Genomic DNA, 22,445 nt, shown 5'->3' with positions numbered 1-22,445 from the left:
CCCCCGATCCTTATTATAAGAAACAATTGACTTTTTTGGTTTGTAAAAAAAAATGACTTTTTTGGTTCATTGTGTAAGTGATATATCTAGTTTATATTTACACTAAAATACATTAATTATTCTATGAACCTAAAAGGTCAACTTTTTCTTATAATAAAGACCGGATGGAGTATTAAATGGTATTTATATCATATTAAAAAATCTATTGTAGTTTCTTCTAAAGTACAATCCAAAATCCAAATGGTATTTGCATAGACATTTGATGTCTGAGATGATCACTAAGCTATTGGAGAAAAAAATTCATTGTGATAAATGAGAGAAGAGAGATTTGTTTATTATAAACATTCTTTTAAACAAGTACTCCCTCCATTTCAAAATATAAGCAAAATTCACTTTTTAGTTCATTCATTTAATGATGTATGTGGTCCATAATGGACCACATACATTATTAAATGAATGAACCTAAAAAGTGAATTTTGCTTATATTTTGAAACGGAGGGAGTAATATCTTGAGATATCTTATTTATTTTCTATTGAAAAACCTTAAGAAAAATGATATATCTCGTGAACGATATCATAGTGAATGCATTGCGAATGACGTGCCTGAAACATTCACTTTCGGCATATCACTTGATAACTTTCGTGTATTGAGTCAAAGAGAAAAGGAATCACTTTTTTACTTTGTCATGCTTTCTAATATTCATTAAAAACTAGGCTTTACACCCGTGCTACAGCACGGGCCATATATAGTAAGAACCATGAACTACTTAATCTATATAAGACATAAATTGTATTATAAGGGTGCGTTTGATGGTCAGGATAGAGAGTCAGGATATGATAAGCATTTCATATCCTGTTGCAATCTTTTGTTTGATGCACCAATAAGATATGATAATTTATTCCATTTATTTATCATATCCTATCACTTCTTTGTAATTTATATCCTAAGTTTAAGCTGGGTTAGAATTATCCTATCAAAGGTAACAACTAAAATCTTTATTTTGCCCTCACCCCCCACTCCCCTCTCTATCGATCGACTCTTCTCTCTGTTGCTCTACCTCTTCCTCCATAACTCTTCAACATCATTTCTTCTATGTGTTACAAATCTAATCTCAATTCATCAATATAATCCCCTTTTCCTCAACATGCTTAATTCTCAATTTTCCCTCTTTTTTGGTTATCTACGTTGCAGTGAAGTCAAATTGAAAATAATTGTTCTTTTGTTAACGCCAAAAAAAAAAATTGAAACAAATTGTTAAGATGTCAATTGGTGTTCGATTAAGAAGAAAAATTTGAGTTTATTGTTTATCAATTATAACATATGCAGGTGGAGATTTTATTTAATTGTTGGTTGTATAAGGTATGCAATTAATGTTGCTTTCCCATTTACTCGTAATTTACAAAAATGGTTTCTAATGGACGAAGAAGTGTTGTAACTGACAAAGGAAGAAGATGATTAATAAAGGAAATTATAATTTTATATCATTAATATGAATTTAATTGTATTCAAGGGGGAATTAATTGTAATGGTATTTTTGTCATTTAATTCTAATATATATGCTATCATGTTTATTATCTTGTGTGTATCAAACACATGATATGATAAGCATTTATCCTGTCTATATCCTATCCTGTCTTTATCCAGTTTCATATCATATCCTATCTCTATCATATCCTGACCATCAAACGGACCCTAAAGGCCGTTGACCTAACGAAATATCATCTCGAATCATGTTGACGTGGTTTAATAAAATAAAATAAAATTGGAAAATGAATATTTAAATGTTAATAAGGTGTTTGAAAACAGCAAACATACACAATCACCAAAATGAGCACATACCAATGCATCAACAATGGCATTACATATATAACCCAAAAAGACTGGGACTCCTTGTTGTTGTAACAATGTTAGGCCTGATTGGTCTAAGTGTATGATGACATTAGTTGTAGTAGCCATAAGCAGAATGAGAAAGAGCATACATTAAGTCTTGAACAATGTAACAACGCATATTATGAAAGGATTACAAACAGAAAACAGCTCCAGTTGACGAACAATCTGAAAAGGAATAAAAAAGTCAGAAAGTTTGTCAGGGGTGTGTGTGGATTTTAGCAGACATGACTTGAATTAAAATTGGTGGAAACTTAAATATGAATAGTATAGCTGAACATACCAATGGTGACAATTCTTCTTTAGATTGACAACAGAACAGTGCAGCCATGATTGTTCTTCCGTTGTAAAAATGGTGAAAAAACTGCTAAAAAAACTGGATGATATTGAAAATACTCTGAAAAAACATAAAGTGGCAGTAATTCAGTTACAGTTCATCGGCCTCAATTAGTAACAATGAATATTATTACAAAACTTACCATTCTTCAGGAAAAAGATTATCTCATCTGAAAATTGTATTTCAACTCATGTTTAAGGTGTACGCCAAAGTTTTGTGAAACAATGTCATAAATCAAAAACCTGCGTACTAATATACACACTTAGTATACGATAAACAAACTAAACAGACAACAGATAGTTATTCATACAGGAAAAATGCCTTATGGAAATATCACCTGTAATTGATTCCATCGTCAAGCTACTATCAGGTATTGAATATCACACATTGCGAAATACCTCCTTATATTTTCAAAGCCATTAAACAGATAGTAATTTCATAAGCTGTGGCATTTGTCTTGTAACAACAGTGGCATGAAAGTCCTGTCAATTAGTTTCCAATTCATCTGCAATACAACAACAACCAAAGGGAAATCCAATTAGAGGCAATGGCATCTACAACAACACACCTAATTAACCATTAACATTAACATGCTTGAATATGCAATCTGTCCTAAAAAAAACAATAAGTAATATGCCATTCAATATCTACCATTGGACTTAGATAGGGTACCTTAGATATTTGATTATGAATGACGCACAAACAACCAAGAACTTCTGGTACATACTGAACTTGACCTGAAAAAACACATCAGCTACTATAGTTATAATTTGCAGCCTTGGAGAAAAACTATAACAATGTCAAATTCTGTTTATTATTGGTTCAGCAATTACCTATTTCATTGACAAAGTAGCATAGCAGTCAGACAGCAGGACTCATCACAAATTGCGGAAGACTTCTTTATAAACAACATTTGATGTAGAGTATTCATACAATTGCCATCTTCATCTGTCAATAGAATTTTCATGGCAAAAGATATCTACTCAGCCAACAAACTGAAAACCATACATATTTTTGCTGAAACATAAAATACTTGTTGAAGAAAAAGAAACAGATAAGGGGAGATCACAAAAAAAAAATAAGAAAAAAAACTCACATTAAGAACTCTAGAAACAATTGATAAAACTGGATGCCTGAACTTCTTTTTAGAAATTGTTTCACTCATTGGTTTCCTCATAAAACAGGTTATTTTGATCCAACTCTATCAACTTTCAAGTTAATTTCAAGGTTCCTTATATTGAGAAGGTATCAAACCATTGCAAGAAGGAAAAAAAAGGACAGAAACTATACCAATTTAAGCTCTTAACATTGTTTACTTAACATGTAACATCATCATGTTGTGCGCTCCTCAACTCCTTCTTTAATAGCCTTCAAATTTGATTACATTCCTTCATAAAGAACAACTGAAATAAGCAATTTGAATATAGTAAACATGCTTAAAAGTTAAGAGGGAAAGAATAGCAATGTTATCTACTTTAGTCATCTTTGCAAATAAAGTCATGACCAATAACTTCAACTTATATAATATAACAGGAACAAATACGTAGACAAAATTACACTAAAAAGCCTAGCGATGATGTGACATCTGAGTCAATTAAATTACTATCAATTTTAAAGATCCAACATCAATATCCTAACACATAGCAAATTGTCTTCAAATCCACACATACAACTGAGTCCACTCCTATTGCTGCAAGGATGGAAGGAAGTAAATTGATTATAAATAAGCATAATTGTATGATTAGCAATAAGCAATGCATAAACCTCTTATTGAAACAAAACTATTCATTTCAACTACAACTACAACCACGATAGTAATCAAATATATATATCGATGATTTTCTTGATTGGTCCTCCACCTTAATAAACTAATTAAGTGCAGCACATCTGTTCTCATTCGATATCAATATCCTAACACATAGCAAATTGTCTTCAAATCCACACATACAACTGAGTCCACTCATATTGCTGCAAGGATGGAAGGAAGTAAATTGATTATAAATAAGCAGAATTGTATGATTAGCAATAACCAATGCATAAACCTCTTATTGAAATAAAACTATTCATTTCAACTACAACTACAACCACGATAGTTGTAACACACCGTTTTCCCAACATAAAAATTTCATAATAAAAAACAGAGTTTCTCAATCATAAACGGAATGTCACATTCTTTTCTTAAAATCATAAACTGAATAAGTAAATATTTATCCTTCAAAATCCAACAACGTAATTATTTTAAACTTCGCAGCGGAATAGTTTCAACAACTTAAACATAATCTTTGGCACAAGGGCCTCAACATAAATTCTCATAAAATCTGAGTTCAATAATAATTCTTGAAAAATTCATAAAGTAATACGTAAGGAACAAAAACAATGACAAAATTTCCATCCCGTTACGTATCAGAGCACCTAAGACACACGCACTTGTGAGGAGTCCACTCACGACCCCAACTAATCTTGGTTATCTGCAAGTTACCCATACAAAGAGCAACATTTTCAAGCAGAAGGGGTGAAATTTCACAAACAACAATATTAGGCATACAATTCAACAATTATATCTAACATCTTAAACTTCATTAACTAGCATCATTAATCTTCCTACATTAGTCATAAACTTCATCATACATCATCAAAAATACAATCATAAACATCATCATATATCTTCATAAATATAATCATAAAACATCATCTTATAGCATCATAAGCACAAACATAAACGTCATCATATATCATCATAAATATATTCATAAAAGCATCATCACATATCATCAATTAATAATCGCAAACAATCATCACATATCATCAAATATTAATCGCAAACAGTCATCACATATCATCAAATATTAATCACAAGCATCGCATATCATCTTAATCGTAACATCATATATCATCTTCACATATCATCAATAATAATCATAACATCGTCACATATCATCATTTAATAAACATAGACATCATATCATAAATCATATAGCATCATATCATCAACTTATCATAATAATTATCATTATAGCATCAACATAACATCATCGTCATAAACCACTTCATAATCAATCATCATAAACAATTTCATAATCTTTCATCATAAACATCATAATCATTCATCATTTTAAGCATCATAACTTAACGACTTGACTCGACTATGCAACTGTTCATCTTAAATCATCTTGACTCAACTATGCAACTCTTAAAGTCTTAAACCATCTCGAATCATCATGAAATGCAAATGCATGTGGTACCAATCAAGGGCATAAGTCATCATCGTCGTTGAGCATAAATATACTCATAGGGCATAAACCCTCATCGTCGTTGAGCATAAATATACTCCTAGGGCATAAGCCCTCATCGTCGTTAAGCAAAAGCTCCAGGGCATGAGCCCTCATCTTTAAATGAGTATGCATGGACTCAACATCTTACGTCTTAGAAACTTCATGAACATCTTACAACTCTTTGACTTAGACCGACATTTTCATCTTAATAAAGATCAACAACAACATATGCAGCACTTATAAATTCATTTCATATCAACATCACAACATAACAGCATCAAATGATAACAATAGCATCTTAAGCATCACATCAACATAAGCATCATAATAACACATAATGCATATACGATTATATATATCATCAGTAACAACATTAAATCATCTTATAACAACTTCATAGATCATCATTAATATTATATTTCAAACATCAACAATTCATCATATAACATCGTATTCAAACATCAACAATTCATCATATATCATCGTATTCAAGTATCGACAATTCATCATGCATCTTTGTAAGAACATAAATAATCATGCACAACATATTTTCATGTCAAACCAAGGCTACTGGAAAGATATCACAATTATCAACAACTTTCATGTTTACAACAAAGATCAATTCAAAACAGAAACATATGAACAAAACGCAAAAACATGAAACAAAGAATGCTGTCACTGTGCAATTTTGCTAAGACCTCCCTGTAGTATTTTCATCATAACTCAAAGATCAAACATCATTTTCACGTCAAACCAAAGCCACTAGAAAGATAACAAAATTATCTAAAACTTTTATGTTTACGCCTAAGACCAATTCTGTACCGATCAATACCAGTTTTCATTTTAAATATGGAAAAGTTGTGCTGAAAGTCCATAAAAATTCATTGTGACCTACGTGCAGTAATTTGATCATAACTCAAGTTGTATAAATCCTTTTGAAGTCAAACCAATGGCATTAGAAAACTAACATCCATACCTACAACTTTCGTGTTTACACCTAAAGCCAATTCAAAACTAAAATGTGTGAAAAAGATACAAAAACATGAAACAGAGAATGGTGTCAGAGATAGCTCTCGGGAAAACTCCATTTTTCATCCCAAAATCCCAATTTTGAATCCCCTAAGCCCAAATTTGGTCCCAAAGTTTGTTTAAACGTTTCTAAACATGAAAAGACACCTAAATCCATATAAAACTTGAACTAAAATACCCTTTCAACAAAAATCACCATTTGACCCATTTTTCATGAAAACCTTTAAGAACAACATAAATTCACTTCAAGCTCTATGATTATGATTACCCATGGATTATCTAAGGTCTGTACACAATTTCTACATCAATCTAACAACTTATCATCATCTAATCATCAATTCTCTCAGAACCCTAATCCGCAAAATTCTCACAAACTAATCCTAGAACATGTTAATTGCAAATTCAGAATTAGAGACTTAATAATATTGAAAGTTAGTCTCACCCTTACCTTAGAATTATCGATTGGCAGCCCTTCTCTTGGTTCTTCTCTCTTCTTGTTCTCTTCTCTCTAAACCTTGTTTTCTCTAAATCCTTGTTTTTGCATATTTAGTCTTTCAACCTAATATCTCCTCTATTTATAATACTAACTTCTCTTCTTTCTATTTCAGCCCCCAAATCTACTTATTCTAATAATTATATTTCTCCACTAAATATATTCTCTCATTAAATATATTCTTCCACTAAATATATTTTCTCACTAAATAATAATAATACACCAAATAACACATAATAGCATATTTCATCAAAATATATATGTATATAATATTTTAACAACAAATAACAAATATATCTCTACATCAAATAACAAATATATTTCTACACAAAATAACAAATATATTTCTACACCAAATAACATATATATATTTCCGCACAAAATAACAAATATATTTCTACACCAAATAACATATATATTTCCACACAAAATAACAAATATATTATACTAGTAAATACCAACATATAACGTAACAAAATATCACTCATCAAAATAAATCGACTAAATTATAAAAAGGCATCTATTCTCAATAAAATAATAAATAATAAAAGTTGGGCGTTACAATAGTAATCAAATATATATCGATGATTTTCTTGATTGGTCCTCCACCTTAATAAACTAATTAAGTGCAGCACCTGTGTTCTCATTCGATTGTTGCATGAAGAAGAATTTCATCACATGTGACAATAGCAAAATCATTGCAAAGACATAAGAAATTATGGATGTACAAAGACAACACAAACAACATACATAGGCAGAAAACACAAAGGTGCATCAGCCATACCTCACCATAGCTCTCAAAAAGACTACACCCAACATCAGCTATCTCTAGATACCAAAATACAACACCAAAAGTATGGAAGCAGAAAAACAGAACCGAGATACACACATAAAAACACCCTAAACGCACACAGAGATGTCACGACCCCAAACCAAACTCCACAACATCAGCTGCACAACTATCAAACAGAACCTAAAAATAAAAATTGACCAAAAAAGAATCTGAGAATTGAAGGAACCTGAATTATTGGAACTGCACCAATCGAATATTTATCGGAAGAAATCACGGAATTGACCGAAAGCGAATAGAAAACCATAACTGAAATTGCTATCATCTTCGCCGGAGGCGGTGGTTCGCGGCAGCGGTGAGGGATAGATGGAGCAGATTTCATGCAGAGAGAGAGAGACACGAAGTGAAGAGAGAGTATGGGATGGATAGATGGAGCGATAGTTTTTTTTTTTTCTGAAAGAAGAAAGGAACGATGGAAAGGAATAGATTTGCAACAGAATAGGAGATTAGGAGTGATGTGTTGTTTGTTTGGATTCTGGCTAAAATTGTGGATCAGGTAGCATCTTTCGCTTTTTTATTGGAATTAAGCTTTAGGGTTAAAACAGAAAATTTAATCCTTAGGTTTAAGTTAAAATTAGGGCTAAAGTATTCACTTGGGTTAACTTTTATATATAAGAAGATTAAATTTTGATTGAAGCTCCGCGATCCGTTCTTGAACTTATTTTCGCTAGAAATAAAAGTTCTCTAACCTTAATTATGTTGATGTTATTATTCAATAAGTGATTTGGACCCCTTTAACAAGTGAGTTGAGATTAAGGAAAAAAGAATAATTCAATTGTAAGAGACAGACGCATTTTACGTATCAAATGAAAAAAAATTTATATCAAAATTACAAAATGCGATTACAAATAATATAAAAAGGAAAAAAAAAGTATAAATATATTTTCATTAATTACTGTAGTGCCCATTAATTTGATTTTGTTGTGGCTTCTTCTTTCCCACAGTAAAAACCCTTGACCTATTATTCGCGCTTAGTCGCGTTCACCTTCTGTGTGTTCAGCTCGCCGCTATTTCCTCCCGAGCCCGTATTCTCTGCGCTTCAGGTTAGTTTATTACTTTCCCCTAACCAATCTTATATATAGCTTATTCTACTGATAACAGCTTAAACCCTTAACATTTCGATTGTGCAGTAGGGTTTATCATAATACACATCATTCAATTTAAACTCTACAATGGTCGATTTGGAAGCGAATCAAATGAAGCAAAATCGCAAGCGAAAGCAGAAAATCCATGAACAACCCCAAAAGCCTTCCAAATTGCATCGTTCCGACTCTGCTCAGAAGTCTCAGGATCACCAACCTGGACAATCTTCCACTCCATGGAACAATCTTCAGTTGATACTCTGCATCCAAGACAAAAACCTTGATCTTAACAGGTTATTTTCATTCATCTTTTAGTTAATCACTCTGTTTCCTAAAGCTAGCTTTTAGCGGATAAGATAGTTGATTGAATTTGCAGTGTTTAACATAATTAGTTGTCGAATTAGCTTATAAATATGAAATGACATAAAAAATATATGTTTAGTTAATATTTTTTTATTTATTTTTAAATTAAGATAAAACACTTAAAATTGAGAGAAAAAAATGATAAGCTATAAGTTCGCAAAAACGGGACTTATTTAGTCATATGAACATATAAGCTAGGTTATTGTGCTTGCCATACACACCTTATATCTTGTAATATGAGACAAGTTTTCAAGTAATTGAATCCTTTCAACAGTGTGTGTTAATGTTTTTGGTGAAAAATTAACTTCTTCTATCCTGCTTTTTGTGTTAATGCAGTAAGCTTAATCAAGCATTCAATTTTGTGCGTTCGAGAGTGGACGATGGTGCTCACATTGATCAGAATTGTGAAACTATACAATTACCAAGACTGCTAGGTTATCTTAATGATTGGATCTTGACAGTTTTGTTCCCTCCAAATGGGAAGAAAGACTGGGGCGAAGGAAAAATGCCCCAGCTTGACGGAGTTGAGGCATATATGGATCTTCGTTGTTGGGAGATTTTCAAGTTCTGCTTGGATGAGTCTTTGAAGTGTCGCGTCTCTTTGAATATGTCGCGGAATCTTCTACAGACTGTTCAATTTATTGTCAGAAATATTATGTTGCTGCTAGAGACCTTCTCTACCAGTTCAGAAGAACATTTTAAATCTGATGAAACGTTTAAATTATACGAGACCGCTCTTGATTGTGTTTCGTTGGTGTTCTCCTCTCATGGTGGGTTGTCAAATGAAAATTTGGATTTATGGGTTGAAACGACTGGGGCAGTGCTTGGGCTCGTCCAAAAAGTGTATGACAAGAACCTTGGCAGAAGTTGTGTGGGTGCTTGTGCATTACGCCTTTTGTGGTTGGTGCTTCAGCCCTTCTCCAAGTTTTTGAGGGTCCATCCAGCCAGGAAAGGATTTGAAAGTTTTGTGGTTAAACTTCTTGAGCCATTGCTGCATTTGTCGGGTGAGTTGCATTGTCGGGTTAATGGAAGTGATCCTATTTGGACAGGGAGATTGGTGAAGGTGGTGGAAGAAGTTCTTTCTCATGGACTTTTTCATCCAGTTCATATTGATGAATTTTTAAGCTTACATGGTTCAGAAAAGTATGTTGCTTCGTGTGATGATAAATCAAAAGATTCTAAAGCAACTATTAAGAGCTATCATAGACATTTGTTTGATGCGCTGAATGAAATTATATCCAGAAAGAAAGCTATAGCAATGGGTAGCTTAGGTTTGATATTTCGTTTGTATGCTGATTCCGCAAGAAAGTTCAAGGGAATTTTAGTTTCGTATGAAGGGAGCAATACAACAGAGAAAATAAATGATTTAAAGCAACCAGTGCCAGGAGGAACTAGTAGCTCCAATAATACTTCTGTCGATATTCAAAAATCCCTTTTTAATTTTTTGGTGCTGATTATGGAGCCTCTTTTGCTTGAAATGAATGCATGTATCCAAGCTAAAATAGATGCCAAGCTCCTTTTTTCTGATCTTTGTGGTATACTGAAGTCTATTGGTAATTTGCTTGCTAGTTTTATGCAAGAGAAAGTATATGTGAAAACAGAGGACACATCTGGAGGAGCTTGTCTTAATTTTTTGAAGAAAATATTTAATACATTGATAGCTAGTTCCACTGGTATACTCTGCTTGTCCAACTACGATACAGCTAACAAGATGGAGATGGAAATGTTTATTTTATCAGCTAACGAGACGTTAGTTGCAATGGGCTATCTTTTGGAAATTGAGTATGAAGTTATTGGAGAAGATTTGGTGAATTTATGGCTTATTTTGTTATCATACTCTGCCATCGATTGTAATATGGCAAATGCTTTTGATCAGAGCTCATTATCTTCAACTATTCCTGCATTGGGGTGCCAAATAGTTAATCTCTACAGTCAACTTCGTCAGGTTTGTATCCAAACTCTGATTACTATAGCAACTTATGTTTTAAAGGTTTGCATAGGTTTGTCTTTCTTGTGGTTTCATTACTATACTGTGTGTTAGACTGTCAGTAACTCATAGTAATTCTAGGTATGATCATTTGGCAGAGGGAAGGGAAATGATGGTCAGGGAAAGTCTTACTGAAATTTACTATATTCATGGTTTTATTAAGCTAACACCACATTTTGTCTGTTAATGATGTAGGTACAAATTGCCATTTTAGCATTGTGCAAAGCGCTAAGGCTCATGATGACTTGTGATGGTGATGCTGAAGAAAGTTCTTCTAAGTTATTGACATTTCTGTCTAATGATATTTATTCCGAATCAGTTGAAAGGCTGTTATCTTCACACAAGTTCATCCACACCATCTATAAAGCCATGGAATATATTCCAGAAGGGCAAGTGAGTGGGTTTATTAGACAGATAACAGATGATATATCTGAAACTCTTAGGTGGATGAAAGACTGCTCTCCATTGGTTGATGGAAACAAATGGCGAAAGATTAATCTGCAGGCAGAACTCTTGGGTAGAGGGCTCTCCAGACTGTATTCTTTAGTGCTTGATTCAGCCACTATAACTGAAGGCAATAGCAATCTTGTCGGAGTTGCTGTTAAAGAACTTATTTCATTATTGCGTCCCTACTTGAGTATTCTAGTTGGACAACAACCAGATACTATATGCCCAGATACTATTTGCCTAGATACTATTTGCAAGTTTTTTTCGCCTATTATAGGAGAAACTGTTGATCGGGCTGTTGGAAAGGGCAAGGTTTTGAAGAAATTTGGTAGGTCCAGTCAATGGATCTTTGTTTTCTTTTTGCAGTTGTTTGTGTCCAGCCGAAGCTTGCTTAGGCAAGCAATCAGCCTTATGCCTCCTCGCTTGTCAAAAAAAATGTCTGCTGAGATGGGGGATTACTCAGCATATTCTGCCTTTGAGTTGATGGAGAGAGCTGATGATACTGACAGTGGTTTCTTCTCGTGGATTGCCCAACCTTCTGCTTCCCTCCTTTTTGTTATGAAATTAATTTCAAAATTCTATCTAAAGTATGGCTCCGATGATTCTTCTCCTTTGGTTTATATATTTCAGTCTATGGCTCTTCAGAGGCTTGTTGACTTGGATAGACACATTATATTGTTGACGTATTTGCAAAAGAAGCATTACAAATCACGAATCAAGGCCCTGAAGGAAGAGGCTGCTGGACTTGCTAGTTTTATTATGGAAAACTTAGCATGCGTGTACCAGTCCCCAGTCTTTGTTTCTGATGATGTAAGGTGCAAAGGTTTAGTTTCTTTGGCTCCTCAAATCAACAAATGGAATCAAGGAATTTATGTTGCTAACAAAAATTCGTTGCCGATAGCCATTTGGTCAAATCTCTGCAAAAATATTGATATTTGGGGAAACCATGGTTCCAAGAAGCAGTTGAAAGAATTCTTCTCACATTTACTTCGTATTTCCCTTCATTGTGTATCAAGCAGTTTTCAAGAGCCAGACATTCTAGTTGACTGTATGCTGCTCAAGAGAGTCACTTTACCGCATATATCATCAGACCTTCTAAGTGATTCAATTTTGTATGAACAAAAGGTGAGATGCGTTGGTTATGCATTTTTTTTTTATCACACACTCATGAATAATCTAGTAAAGAATTGCATATTAATCTTTTCCAGTGTTTATTTACTGTCAGTTCTGTAAACTTCAATTTGTTTGTTGTTTGATGCTTTTATGCAATACTTTGAGTAAGAAAACGACTTTATCTATATGTATTCATTAGATTGTGTTGTTTTAGTTTGCCCACAGGAATCTTGCCAAAATCTTTTGCAGTGCTTTAGAGGAAACTGTGTTACCATTGTTTAGAAACATTGCATGTACTGCTGTCGAGCTTCTATCAGAACCTAACTGGGTTGAGTTCTTAAGTGCCCTCGACAACTCAGCACTTGTCGAAAATAAAGAGGTTCCAGTTAACTGTTTTGTAATTCAAAAACCAGTCGCTCATTCATGTGACGATACAGATGTCAGCAGCAGAGAAAATTCCTCCCCTCTTAACGTCAAGAGTTTTACAGATTGCCACCAGTTGCTTAATCTCCTATCTTTGATGTCGGATGTAAATGCAAGCTCTTTTTCAGATATTGTGTCTTGTATTTTCAACCTTGAAAGGTACAATCATCTCTGTGTTGGATACTACCTTATTGTCTTTTATGTGTGTAAATAAAAGAACAAATTATATTACTAAGGAGAAATTTTGTAATTAGTGCCTAGGATAAAATTGCTCCAAAAACACAGAAATTGATTAAAAGAGAGCGTGAATTAAAGGGATAAAAAATGCCACAACAGTTTCTGAATTTTGCTGATATTGTGAAAGAGAACTTGCATGCCAGAAACACAATCCAATGCCATAATTTGATCAGTTGCTTATATGCACTTCAAATTAATTTGATGAAAATGCAAAAGCATCTTTATTTGCAAAGAGATTTTCAATTTTGTTTATTATACACTCCTTGCTGATGAGAAGAAAAACCAAATAGTTGTGAACCTTTGATAAAGATGTCTTAGACACATTTAGCTATTTGTGCCAATGATTTCTTTGGAGCGTAATTTGTGAAAGACATGATTAATCCTCAATTTCTGTCTGCATAATTTTTGCAGGCTTCTTGTAAATGCCTTGGTATATTTTCAGAGCACAATGTACCGGGACTATTATTGTGAATATTTGAGGTTGTTTGTCTCTTGCCGGAAGGCCTTAAGGTATATATTAATGGGATTCTGTGAGAAGACAGACACCATTCAATCCTCGCCAGACTTGGTTATTTTTGGAAGTTCATTTCCTGTTTTGTGGCTTTCAAAGTCATTATCTGTGATTGTTGGAATTCAAGAGGTATTCTCAGCAGAAAATATTCCATTTAAATCACTAATATTTTCTTTAATGGATCACACGTCATATGCCTTGTTGTTCATTGGTAAACATCAAATTATCCATGCTTTTTCTTTTGATAAAGAAGCTGAGATGTCTTGTGAAGAGATCTCTGATCACAAAGTAAGCCATGCAGAGAATCATTTGCTTTCACCTTCTGAGTATGTAGATTCTTCCAAGCTCGAGGAATTGAAGTGTTTAACCTTAATGGCTGACAATTTGAAAGAGCATATGCAAAACTTGCCTGTTTCTCAAAAGGGTATACGTTGCCATGTCAACGTGGGACACGGTCTTTCGTACGAAAACATTAATAGATTGTCTTCTGCAGTTTCGTGCTTTAGTGGAGTCTTGTGGGGCCTAACATCTTCGCTGGGTCAAACAGATGCTAAAGATAGTGGTCATAAAGAAAGAGTGTTGATGTGGAAACGTGAGCATGGCTCTGAACTAAATAGCTGTATATTTTCTTTTGTGGAAGTTGTTGATTTCTTTATAAACAAATTGCTCAATGAGAATAATCAACTCTCCGAAAGTTTACATGATACCCAGAATTTTGAGAAGCCAATCTTAAACTTATCTCTGTTTGGTACAAATAGTTTGTCACCTGAATGCTCAGTTTCTAAGGCTAATAGCTCAGCTGGAACACAAAAAGAATCTAAAAGGGAAGCTACTTGCTCCACTTCATCAGCAATTGATATTGTGTCCAAAATTGGCAGTGATGTTGAAAGTTTGTCAAATCCAGAAAATGTAAACTTCGTTGCCAGTCTTTTGGCTACGGATGATTCCCCGGTGCCATTGGGTTTGAATAAACCTTTGTTACAAAGCTTGGTAAAAGGTGATAATCCTGAAGTAGCTATTTTACTAAGACAACTGTTAATAGCTTCTGCGTCTCTTTTGAGGCTAAATTTGCTGTCGGATGATTCGCCGTTGACTTCAAGTTTTGTGCCTGCTTTTATTGAAATCTCACAAGTCTTGTTATTAGAATTTACAGAGATGGTTGAAGTCCCACAACAATCTGCGTTTCTTTTGTTAGATGGTGCTCTCAGCTATTTGACAGAATTAGCAAGTTATTTTCCTTCCACGGATCCTACCTCATCAAGTAAAGTTTATACAAAATTAGTACAAATTCACATGAGGGCAATAGGCAAGTCTATATTGTTGCAAGGAAAAAAGGCAACACTAACCTTACATGAAAGACAGTCAAGTACAAAGACACTGCATAAAGGATCATTTGAAACTTGCTCTTCTAATGAAATATACGACTCTTGCTTGAATGAATTGAAAACTAGGCTGCGGGTGTCATTCAAAGCATATATAGAGAGGCAATCAGAGTTGCATCTTTTGTCTACTATAGAGGCCGTGGAGAGAGCTCTAGTTGGAGTACAAGAAGGATTTGCTGTAATCTATGACATAAAAACAAGTAAAGATGGGGGTGAAATTTCGACACTTGTTGCAGCTGGCATTGATTGCTTGGACATGATTATTGAATTTGTTTCAGGTACATACTATGGCTATTTTGAAAATAAAATTTTCATTCCATTGTTTAATTAATGTTTGCGAACTACTTCCCTTTAATATCCTTTTAGTCATTATTAATGTTTGGAAACTACATCTCTTTAATATTCTTTTAGTCATTGTTAAAGTTGGTAAAGTAGTACTATGTTTTGATTCACATCATAATATCTTATCATAAATCAAACCTGTGATTAATCTTCCAGTACGTGTTATACAAACACACACAGGAATATTATTTATTATGGTTTCTGTTCTCTAAAATAAAGCAGTCATCCGGATTCGGGTCATTCACTTATTCATTGTTTTGTTAATTTACCCTAAATGCTCACTCATATGTTATCTATAATCACTTTCTGGGAATCCTAACATTGTCTGTAGTTTTCACATTATGAATTACGATAACCACATTCCCTATTCATAATCCGCAGTTGAAACACTTGGATTATCTGATTGACATTGATTACATTTTATTGAATACTGCTGTTCTATGTTTTATCAATATATTGCATGCTTGATCAGTACAAAATAGGGAGAGGGAAAATGCATATCTATTTTTGTTATTTTATGACATTTTCCCCCCTTTTTAAGGTCGGAAAAGCTTGAAGCTCATCAAAAGCCACAGTCAGAACTTAGTATCTTCTATTTTCAGCATTATTGTGCATTTACAGAGCCCACATATATTTAATGGTAGCTTGAGATGTAGAACTGTCACGGCTACTCCCGATCCAGGGTCAGCCATTCTCATGTGTGTTGAAGTGCTAGCGACAGTCTCAAGGAAGCATACTCTATTCTCGATGGATGTGGGGCATGTGGGACACATGTTACATATCCCTGCAGCACTCTTTCAAAACTTCGATCAGCATAGAATTTCTAAAGCTTCTGGTCCATCAGATTCATTCATGGTCTCAGAAGAGCAAAATTATCATCCAGCAGAGCGAGTGAATATCAGTCATGTAGATCACCAATTCACAGTTAACCTATTTGTTGCATGTTGTCAACTATTGTGTACCATTATAAGGCATCGCCCAAGGTATGTTTAATTTTTGGACCTTTTGGCTCACTGTGCCTAAGTACAACTTCACGTATTGAATGGGTAGAGATAGCAAATATGTGATGATATTGTTATTTGATGTACTTAATAGCATCTTTGTGTAAGCTGGCTTATTATTGTAATCCCAACATTTAGATGATACTCTGCTTGTTTTATAATCTTTCCAGTGAGTGCAAGCAGTGCGTTGCCCATCTTGAAGCTTCTGTTACTGTTCTTCTTAATTGCTTGGAGACTGTTTTAGAGAATAAATCCATTGTGAATGAAGGTTGCTTTTCTTGGGAAATAGACGAGGGAGTGAAATGTGCTTGTTTTCTTCGTAGAATTTATGAAGAGGTATGCACATCCATGTATATGCCTTTTGAGCAGTGAACACAAATGCATTATTAACATTTTGTGCAATGCATGTTAGTAATTTTCCTCCTCCCAAATACTCTCCCTGTCTTGCCTTTTCAAAGCCAAATTTTATTTTATGCATGAATTGCTTGTACACTCTTGCTTTCTGTTAATGTTAATTTTGACAAAGGACAGAGGTAAGTGGGTCAAATTTCAAACAGTCTATGTTATGCTTTCTATACATCAATATATCTTCACCTATTTTTGTACTGATGAACTCAGACCAACATAGAAGAGAAAACGACAAAAACAGACAGAATATTATTCTATTGTAGTTCCTAAGCCTGTTTCAGCTTGCTTGCATGAAACACCGTCTATATGTTGCTGGTAGTAGGCAGTTGTAGTTCCTAAGCCTGTTGTATTCTTAACGTAGATATGGCATATTACTTTACCAGTTAGTGTTTGTTTACCTTCTTGATTTAGCAAATCAAGAAAAAAAAGCACCAAAAAAGATCAGCCTTTATTTAACAAATCATTTATTTGTTTCTTATTTTTGATGGCTTATTCTTTTTATGTTCCTTTTGCTTACCTAGTTTGTTTCTATGGTCATGATGCAGATAAAACAGCAAAAGGATATATTTGGTCGGCAATGTTGTCTGTTTTTATCGAACTACATATCGGTATATTCAGGATATGGTCCCAAAAGAAGTGGTATTAGAAGGTTGTATATTACTTTCCTTGTCTACTCATTTCTTTTTTCTGGTTGCATGTTTACACTTTTCAATTGCACAGATACCCTTTTTCTATTCCTGACTATCATTAAACTTTATCATCTGAGTTTCTCAAAATACTGATATTGATCCATGCATGTATTAAATTTTTTCTTTTGTCCATATTTCGAAATGAATAACAATGAAAAATTATAAATACATATGAAAATTGGTAGGCTGAGTGTGGCTGACTTCTTTAGGAAAGTTTAGCTAAATAAACATTAGCAAATACTAATAATTATTTGCATTATTATTTGCAGAGAAATAGATGAAGCTTTAAGACCGGGTGTCTATGCTTTGATAGATGCTTGCTCAGTTGATGATCTTCAATATCTTCATACTGTTTTTGGAGGTAAGCAATCTTGACAAGAACAAATTCTAGCGAAGTAATTAAAGGAAGAATCTAATTTCGATTTTTTCCTTCATTTTGTAGAGGGACCTTGCAGAAATACCTTGGCAACTCTTCAACATGATTACAAACTCAATTTCAAATATGAAGGAAAAGTGTGACCTTGAAATTCTGTAGATGGTAAATTTTTGTGCCCTCTCATTTTATTACCACACAGAATGGTTTCCATGAGATTGATAACTTAATGTTTCAACTCATATTCATGGAAAGCCAACATTTTTCTCATGGGGAACATTTTGTATGTCAATTTTGTGACAAAACTAGATCATCAACACCCAGGGTGGCCGTTTTACCAAATCCCCGTCTATTGGTTTAAGGAAGACACATTAGACTGAGGAATTTACTAGCGCCATTGAAATCACTAGGTTCAGCTACAATTAGTTCAACGCTATCTTATATACTTATTTAACTGATTTTTGTATTTTTTTTTCAATTGGAGTTTGAAAATAGCTTCAAATAAATTGCCATAGCTTTTTTGGTTGACTAATTTGAAGTTTTGTGACAAAGTGGTACTTTTGTACGATCATTTCAGTGACAACATTAGCAGTTCAAATGTGCAGAAATTGGTTTACTTTGGCTGGTGTTTGTGTTATTTGTTGCCAGCAGGCAATGAGGTGTATCGATAGCCAATTTCTTGTAGGTCATATATTTCCAAATATGATTAAAATTAATATTTAATATCCAAACTTATCTTCTTTTTTGACAAAATATCCAAGCTTATCTTAATCCCTACTGTTTTGTGAGTGGGCCCCAACGTTTGAATTATTTTTCTTCTTTTTCCTATATAAAATGATACAAGACAATTAGACTTCTATTCTCCGTAAAAGCCAATTCTATGAGTCACAGGATAAATAATGAGTTGGGAATGTAAATTGACCTTTTGATTAACAATTAGACTTCTATACTCAAGTAAAAGCCAATTCCACGAGTCACAGGGTAAATAATAAGTTGGTAATGTGAATTGACCTTTTGGTTAATAATTCATTCTAGAAAAGGAGTCGTTGAATAGCACATTTCATTCCTAACTCCTGCTCAGCAAAGATTGGTGCAGTATAAGAATTGTTAATTTTAGAGCAAATTGAAAATCATAATATTAAGCTCCAAACGCTGCCTTAAGTCAGATCTTCTATAAATGGTTCAATTGACCCCACAGCTGTGTATATGCGATTGGTAATATCTTCTTTCTCACGGAATGTGATTGCCTAACTAAAAAGATAATATTAATTGAGCAACTACCAAAAAGTTGTGTGGCGGACAATAATTTTATGTTTGGTATCTGTTCTTATTGAGATTCCACCTTTTTTTCATAAAATTCCATGTTGATATGGTTGGAGCAATTCCCTTGTCTTCATTGTATTCTCCGACTTTATCATTGTGAATCCCTTCAATAAACTCTTCCCACTTTCTTAGACCTTCCTTTCTAATCACTTGATGGGTTACTACTATTGTAAACCCAGGGCTAATGATACTCATACTTCCAATGTTGTTCTGTTCTTGGCAGTGGCATTGATTCTTCTGGTTATACCAAAGCTCTTCTCAAGTGAACCAGAGGAAGAAGTTGAAGTAGAGAGTGGTTCCTCACCTTTTGTACTACCAATACTCGTATTATTGATGGTGCTTTTGGTGTCATGGTTGGGAAGCTCAAGTAAAAGGGTTTGTGCCAAGCCACGATACTGTTACTGCACGCATGCCTGCTACTGTTATCGGTAGGTAGTATTTGTCCAAGAGCTTGGTGGTGGTGATGGTGGTGATGATGTGTGATGATGAACGGTATTGTATTCTTTGTCACCCTTCATCTCAGGCTAGTAAATAAGATATTGCATAGGTACATGGGATGAGCTTTTCGCATTGGTTCGTATGATAATTAAAATGAATGTTCAATGTTTGTTTATTAGTGTACTCTTTTTGTGTCAAATTACATAATAATATAAATCAAGCATGTTATTTTATATGGTTGTGTTTTCTTGCTTGCTTTAGCATTTCTGAAATGAGGACTCTGCAGTTTAAATGTAAAAAGAAAGCATGTGAATTGTGATGCTTCCACGTAGATTAGAGTTGGAATCAATGAAGGTCTTCTTTATGGTTGCATACTTTTTTTTTAAAAAAAATTGAGGAATCTTGAGCAAAACGGTTCATAATTAATAATTTGTTGAAGTTTTGACTTTTAGTGTTACACAAGTTACAACACACAGGTTTTTCCGGGGGAATGCATTGAATCTTGTACTCCATGAGAGAAAGAGAGGGAGAGAGAGTACGGAGAAGTAGGAAAAAGGAGAAATAAAGATATTTTATTAGTAGGTATTGTAATGGCTCAATGAATAATCACCACCCAACATCTTAAAGTGGCTGATTTGTCACACATTATCACAATTATTTATTTTCTATGATAACAATGTGAATCACTCCAACACGGTGTCGGCACTTAAGTGGGTTATATAATACTTGCAAAAGTTAAATACTTGCAGTAGTGGTGGGAATGCATTTGGAGGAGTCACTTGAAAGAGACAGCCATATGCGTTAAAAATGCAGATAGTGTTGTGTTGGTGGTAATCACTTTTCCTTTTTTTCAAACGTACTATAGTAGGTGTGTGTAAATGCAATCACTTGATTAGGAAGTCGGCAAAAGTGACATCAAGAAATATCAAACTTTTGATATCAACATGAAGCTCAAACCATGTAGAGTGATATCAGTTCATACTAGGTAAAAAGTTCATGTCATTTAATCGAGTGGTTGAACTCAAGTGATTAAAAGTTAAAACAATTGTTAGCTAGAGTTTACTTACCGTGTTCCTGATTACTAAGACCTCGTCCCCTGAGAGCACTATGGTTAAGACAAAAATTATCCATTGTCATTTTTTAACCGTGTTTGTGTTGGCATTAAAGGAAAAAGTGTGCTCCTATTACCTATGCTTTTAAAAAATTTACTTTTGCCAATACTTGTATTATTGTAATTATCTAACAAACATGTTTACACAACCCTGTTTGTATGGACAACCATATAGTATTATTAAAGGTCATAATCAATAATTAATTATAACTTGAAAAGATAAATAACATTATTTTGCTATATAATGTCCTACAAAACCATTCACCCCTTTTAAGGAACAAAATCCTGTCAACTTTTTTTTGTACCTGCCAACACAACACTACCTTTGATTCTTTAACTTAGCATATATCAGTAACTTCCTCAGAAGGGTTTCTTTATAGCTTTACACTTCTAAATTCCAAAACTCAAAAAACCATTAAACTCAATGTCTTATAACAGAAACAATGGTTCTTCTGTTGTGGATGGATTCACTCTGAGTCCCCTACCATATCCTGTTCTGTTGATCTTAGCAGTGATCTTCATCTTCCTTGGTACTTCATGGTACTTTTCTTATGAAGATGTTGTTGAAACTGCTCAAGAACAATTTGGTTGGATTCTATTTGCCTTACCAGTGGTGCTGATATTTATAGTTCGTTTGGTATCATCAATGGAAGATTCGGGTTGGTTTTCTGGTCCTTCTGTTTTGAACAGGCGCAGCACAACCTACCAAAGTCCCTCTGAAGGGAGTTCTCCATGGGGTGTGGCTGCTTTGATTGTTGTGTTGTTGATTTTGGTGCACTTTCAATCTTCTTTTCTAGAGAGCTGGTTTTATTGATTTGGAGTTCTTGTTTTAGCTTTTTTCTTTTTCCCTATAGGTTGGTTTGGTTTTAGCTGGTTTTGTTTTTAGTTTTTTAATTGTAGTTGATTATGAAGTATGAATATGTGATACACTTTATGGTGTTGTTTGTAAATATTTAGATGAAGAAAGGAAGATGCTGTATACTTCCTTCAAAATGATGGCAAAGATGTAACTGAGATTTTCATAACTTTTTATTAGAAAATAGATTTGCTATTTGCATAAGTTTTTCATGTTTATTACTAGTAAGTAGGAGGTATCGACATCTGTTTAATAATGACTAATCTTCAAGAACATATTGGACACCTTAAGTGGATTCTCTCATCTCAATCAAATTTTCTGCATACCCAAAAATCATGGTTGTTCGAAAGATTAAATAAAAAAATGATGTCATGACGAAACAAACCAACCATTTTTTCCTTGCTTTAAGAAACTAATTGACCGTTTAAGACATGACCTACTACTCTACTGAAAGAAAAAAAAAAAGGAGAAGAACGCAACTATCATGAAT

At 33.8% G+C, this 22,445-nt stretch overlaps 2 protein-coding genes and 2 long non-coding RNA genes across 8 annotated transcripts; 2 read left to right on the top strand and 2 right to left on the bottom strand.

Moving 5' to 3' along the window:
• Positions 1-1,777: 1,777 nt before the first annotated feature.
• LOC146931434 (uncharacterized) lies at positions 1,778-2,376 on the bottom strand. Its single transcript, XR_015006701.1, has 2 exons — positions 2,172-2,376; positions 1,778-2,056 (listed from the first exon to the last, which is right to left on the bottom strand). It is a non-coding gene; the product is annotated as an uncharacterized LOC146931434 (long non-coding RNA).
• A 47-nt stretch (positions 2,377-2,423) lies between these two features.
• On the bottom strand, positions 2,424-3,938 carry LOC146931433 (uncharacterized). Of its 2 annotated transcripts, XR_015006700.1 has the most exons (5): positions 3,829-3,938; positions 3,516-3,613; positions 3,059-3,173; positions 2,898-2,962; positions 2,424-2,730 (listed from the first exon to the last, which is right to left on the bottom strand). It is a non-coding gene; the product is annotated as an uncharacterized LOC146931433 (long non-coding RNA). The 2 variants fall into 2 exon arrangements; XR_015006699.1 differs by lacking the exons at positions 3,516-3,613; positions 3,829-3,938 and having other exon boundaries at positions 2,430-2,730; positions 3,059-3,223.
• A 4,923-nt stretch (positions 3,939-8,861) lies between these two features.
• Positions 8,862-22,159, top strand: LOC146931431 (Urb2/Npa2 family protein). Of its 4 annotated transcripts, none has more exons than XM_085702924.1 (12): positions 8,862-8,912; positions 9,003-9,244; positions 9,651-11,259; positions 11,497-12,873; positions 13,076-13,443; positions 13,933-15,692; positions 16,298-16,739; positions 16,928-17,093; positions 17,711-17,814; positions 18,124-18,215; positions 18,297-18,392; positions 19,774-22,159. In XM_085702924.1, exons 2-11 carry the CDS (start codon positions 9,042-9,044, stop codon positions 18,371-18,373), a joined length of 6,198 nt encoding a protein of 2,065 aa, XP_085559050.1. In that variant the 5' UTR covers positions 8,862-8,912; positions 9,003-9,041; the 3' UTR covers positions 18,374-18,392; positions 19,774-22,159. The 4 variants fall into 4 exon arrangements, with proteins under 4 accessions (XP_085559050.1, XP_085559049.1, XP_085559048.1 ...); XM_085702923.1 differs by having other exon boundaries at positions 9,000-9,244; XM_085702922.1 differs by lacking the exon at positions 19,774-22,159 and having other exon boundaries at positions 18,297-18,843.
• LOC146931432 (uncharacterized) lies at positions 21,524-22,159 on the top strand. The gene has a single exon (XM_085702927.1). It carries the CDS (start codon positions 21,524-21,526, stop codon positions 21,911-21,913), a length of 390 nt encoding a protein of 129 aa, XP_085559053.1. The 3' UTR covers positions 21,914-22,159.
• Positions 22,160-22,445: the final 286 nt, after the last annotated feature.

This window comes from Medicago sativa, chromosome 4 (assembly GCF_051527215.1).
Source record: "Medicago sativa cultivar Bolivia chromosome 4, Bolivia_mono, whole genome shotgun sequence".
In the NCBI taxonomy this organism is placed as follows: domain Eukaryota; kingdom Viridiplantae; phylum Streptophyta; class Magnoliopsida; order Fabales; family Fabaceae; genus Medicago; species Medicago sativa.
Note: the sequence above shows the minus strand (reverse complement) of the source record. Positions and strands in the feature narration are given on the sequence as shown.

Excerpts from the sequence above, each read along its gene's own strand:
- LOC146931431 (XM_085702924.1), top strand. The coding sequence starts at position 9,042 with ATGGTCGATTTGGAAGCGAATCAAATGAAGCAAAATCGCAAGCGAAAG. Across the intron at positions 13,444-13,932 it reads TGTATTTTCAACCTTGAAAG|GCTTCTTGTAAATGCCTTGG; the intron begins GTACAATCATCT and ends TAATTTTTGCAG. Across the intron at positions 16,740-16,927 it reads ATTATAAGGCATCGCCCAAG|TGAGTGCAAGCAGTGCGTTG; the intron begins GTATGTTTAATT and ends TAATCTTTCCAG.
- LOC146931432 (XM_085702927.1), top strand. The coding sequence starts at position 21,524 with ATGTCTTATAACAGAAACAATGGTTCTTCTGTTGTGGATGGATTCACT.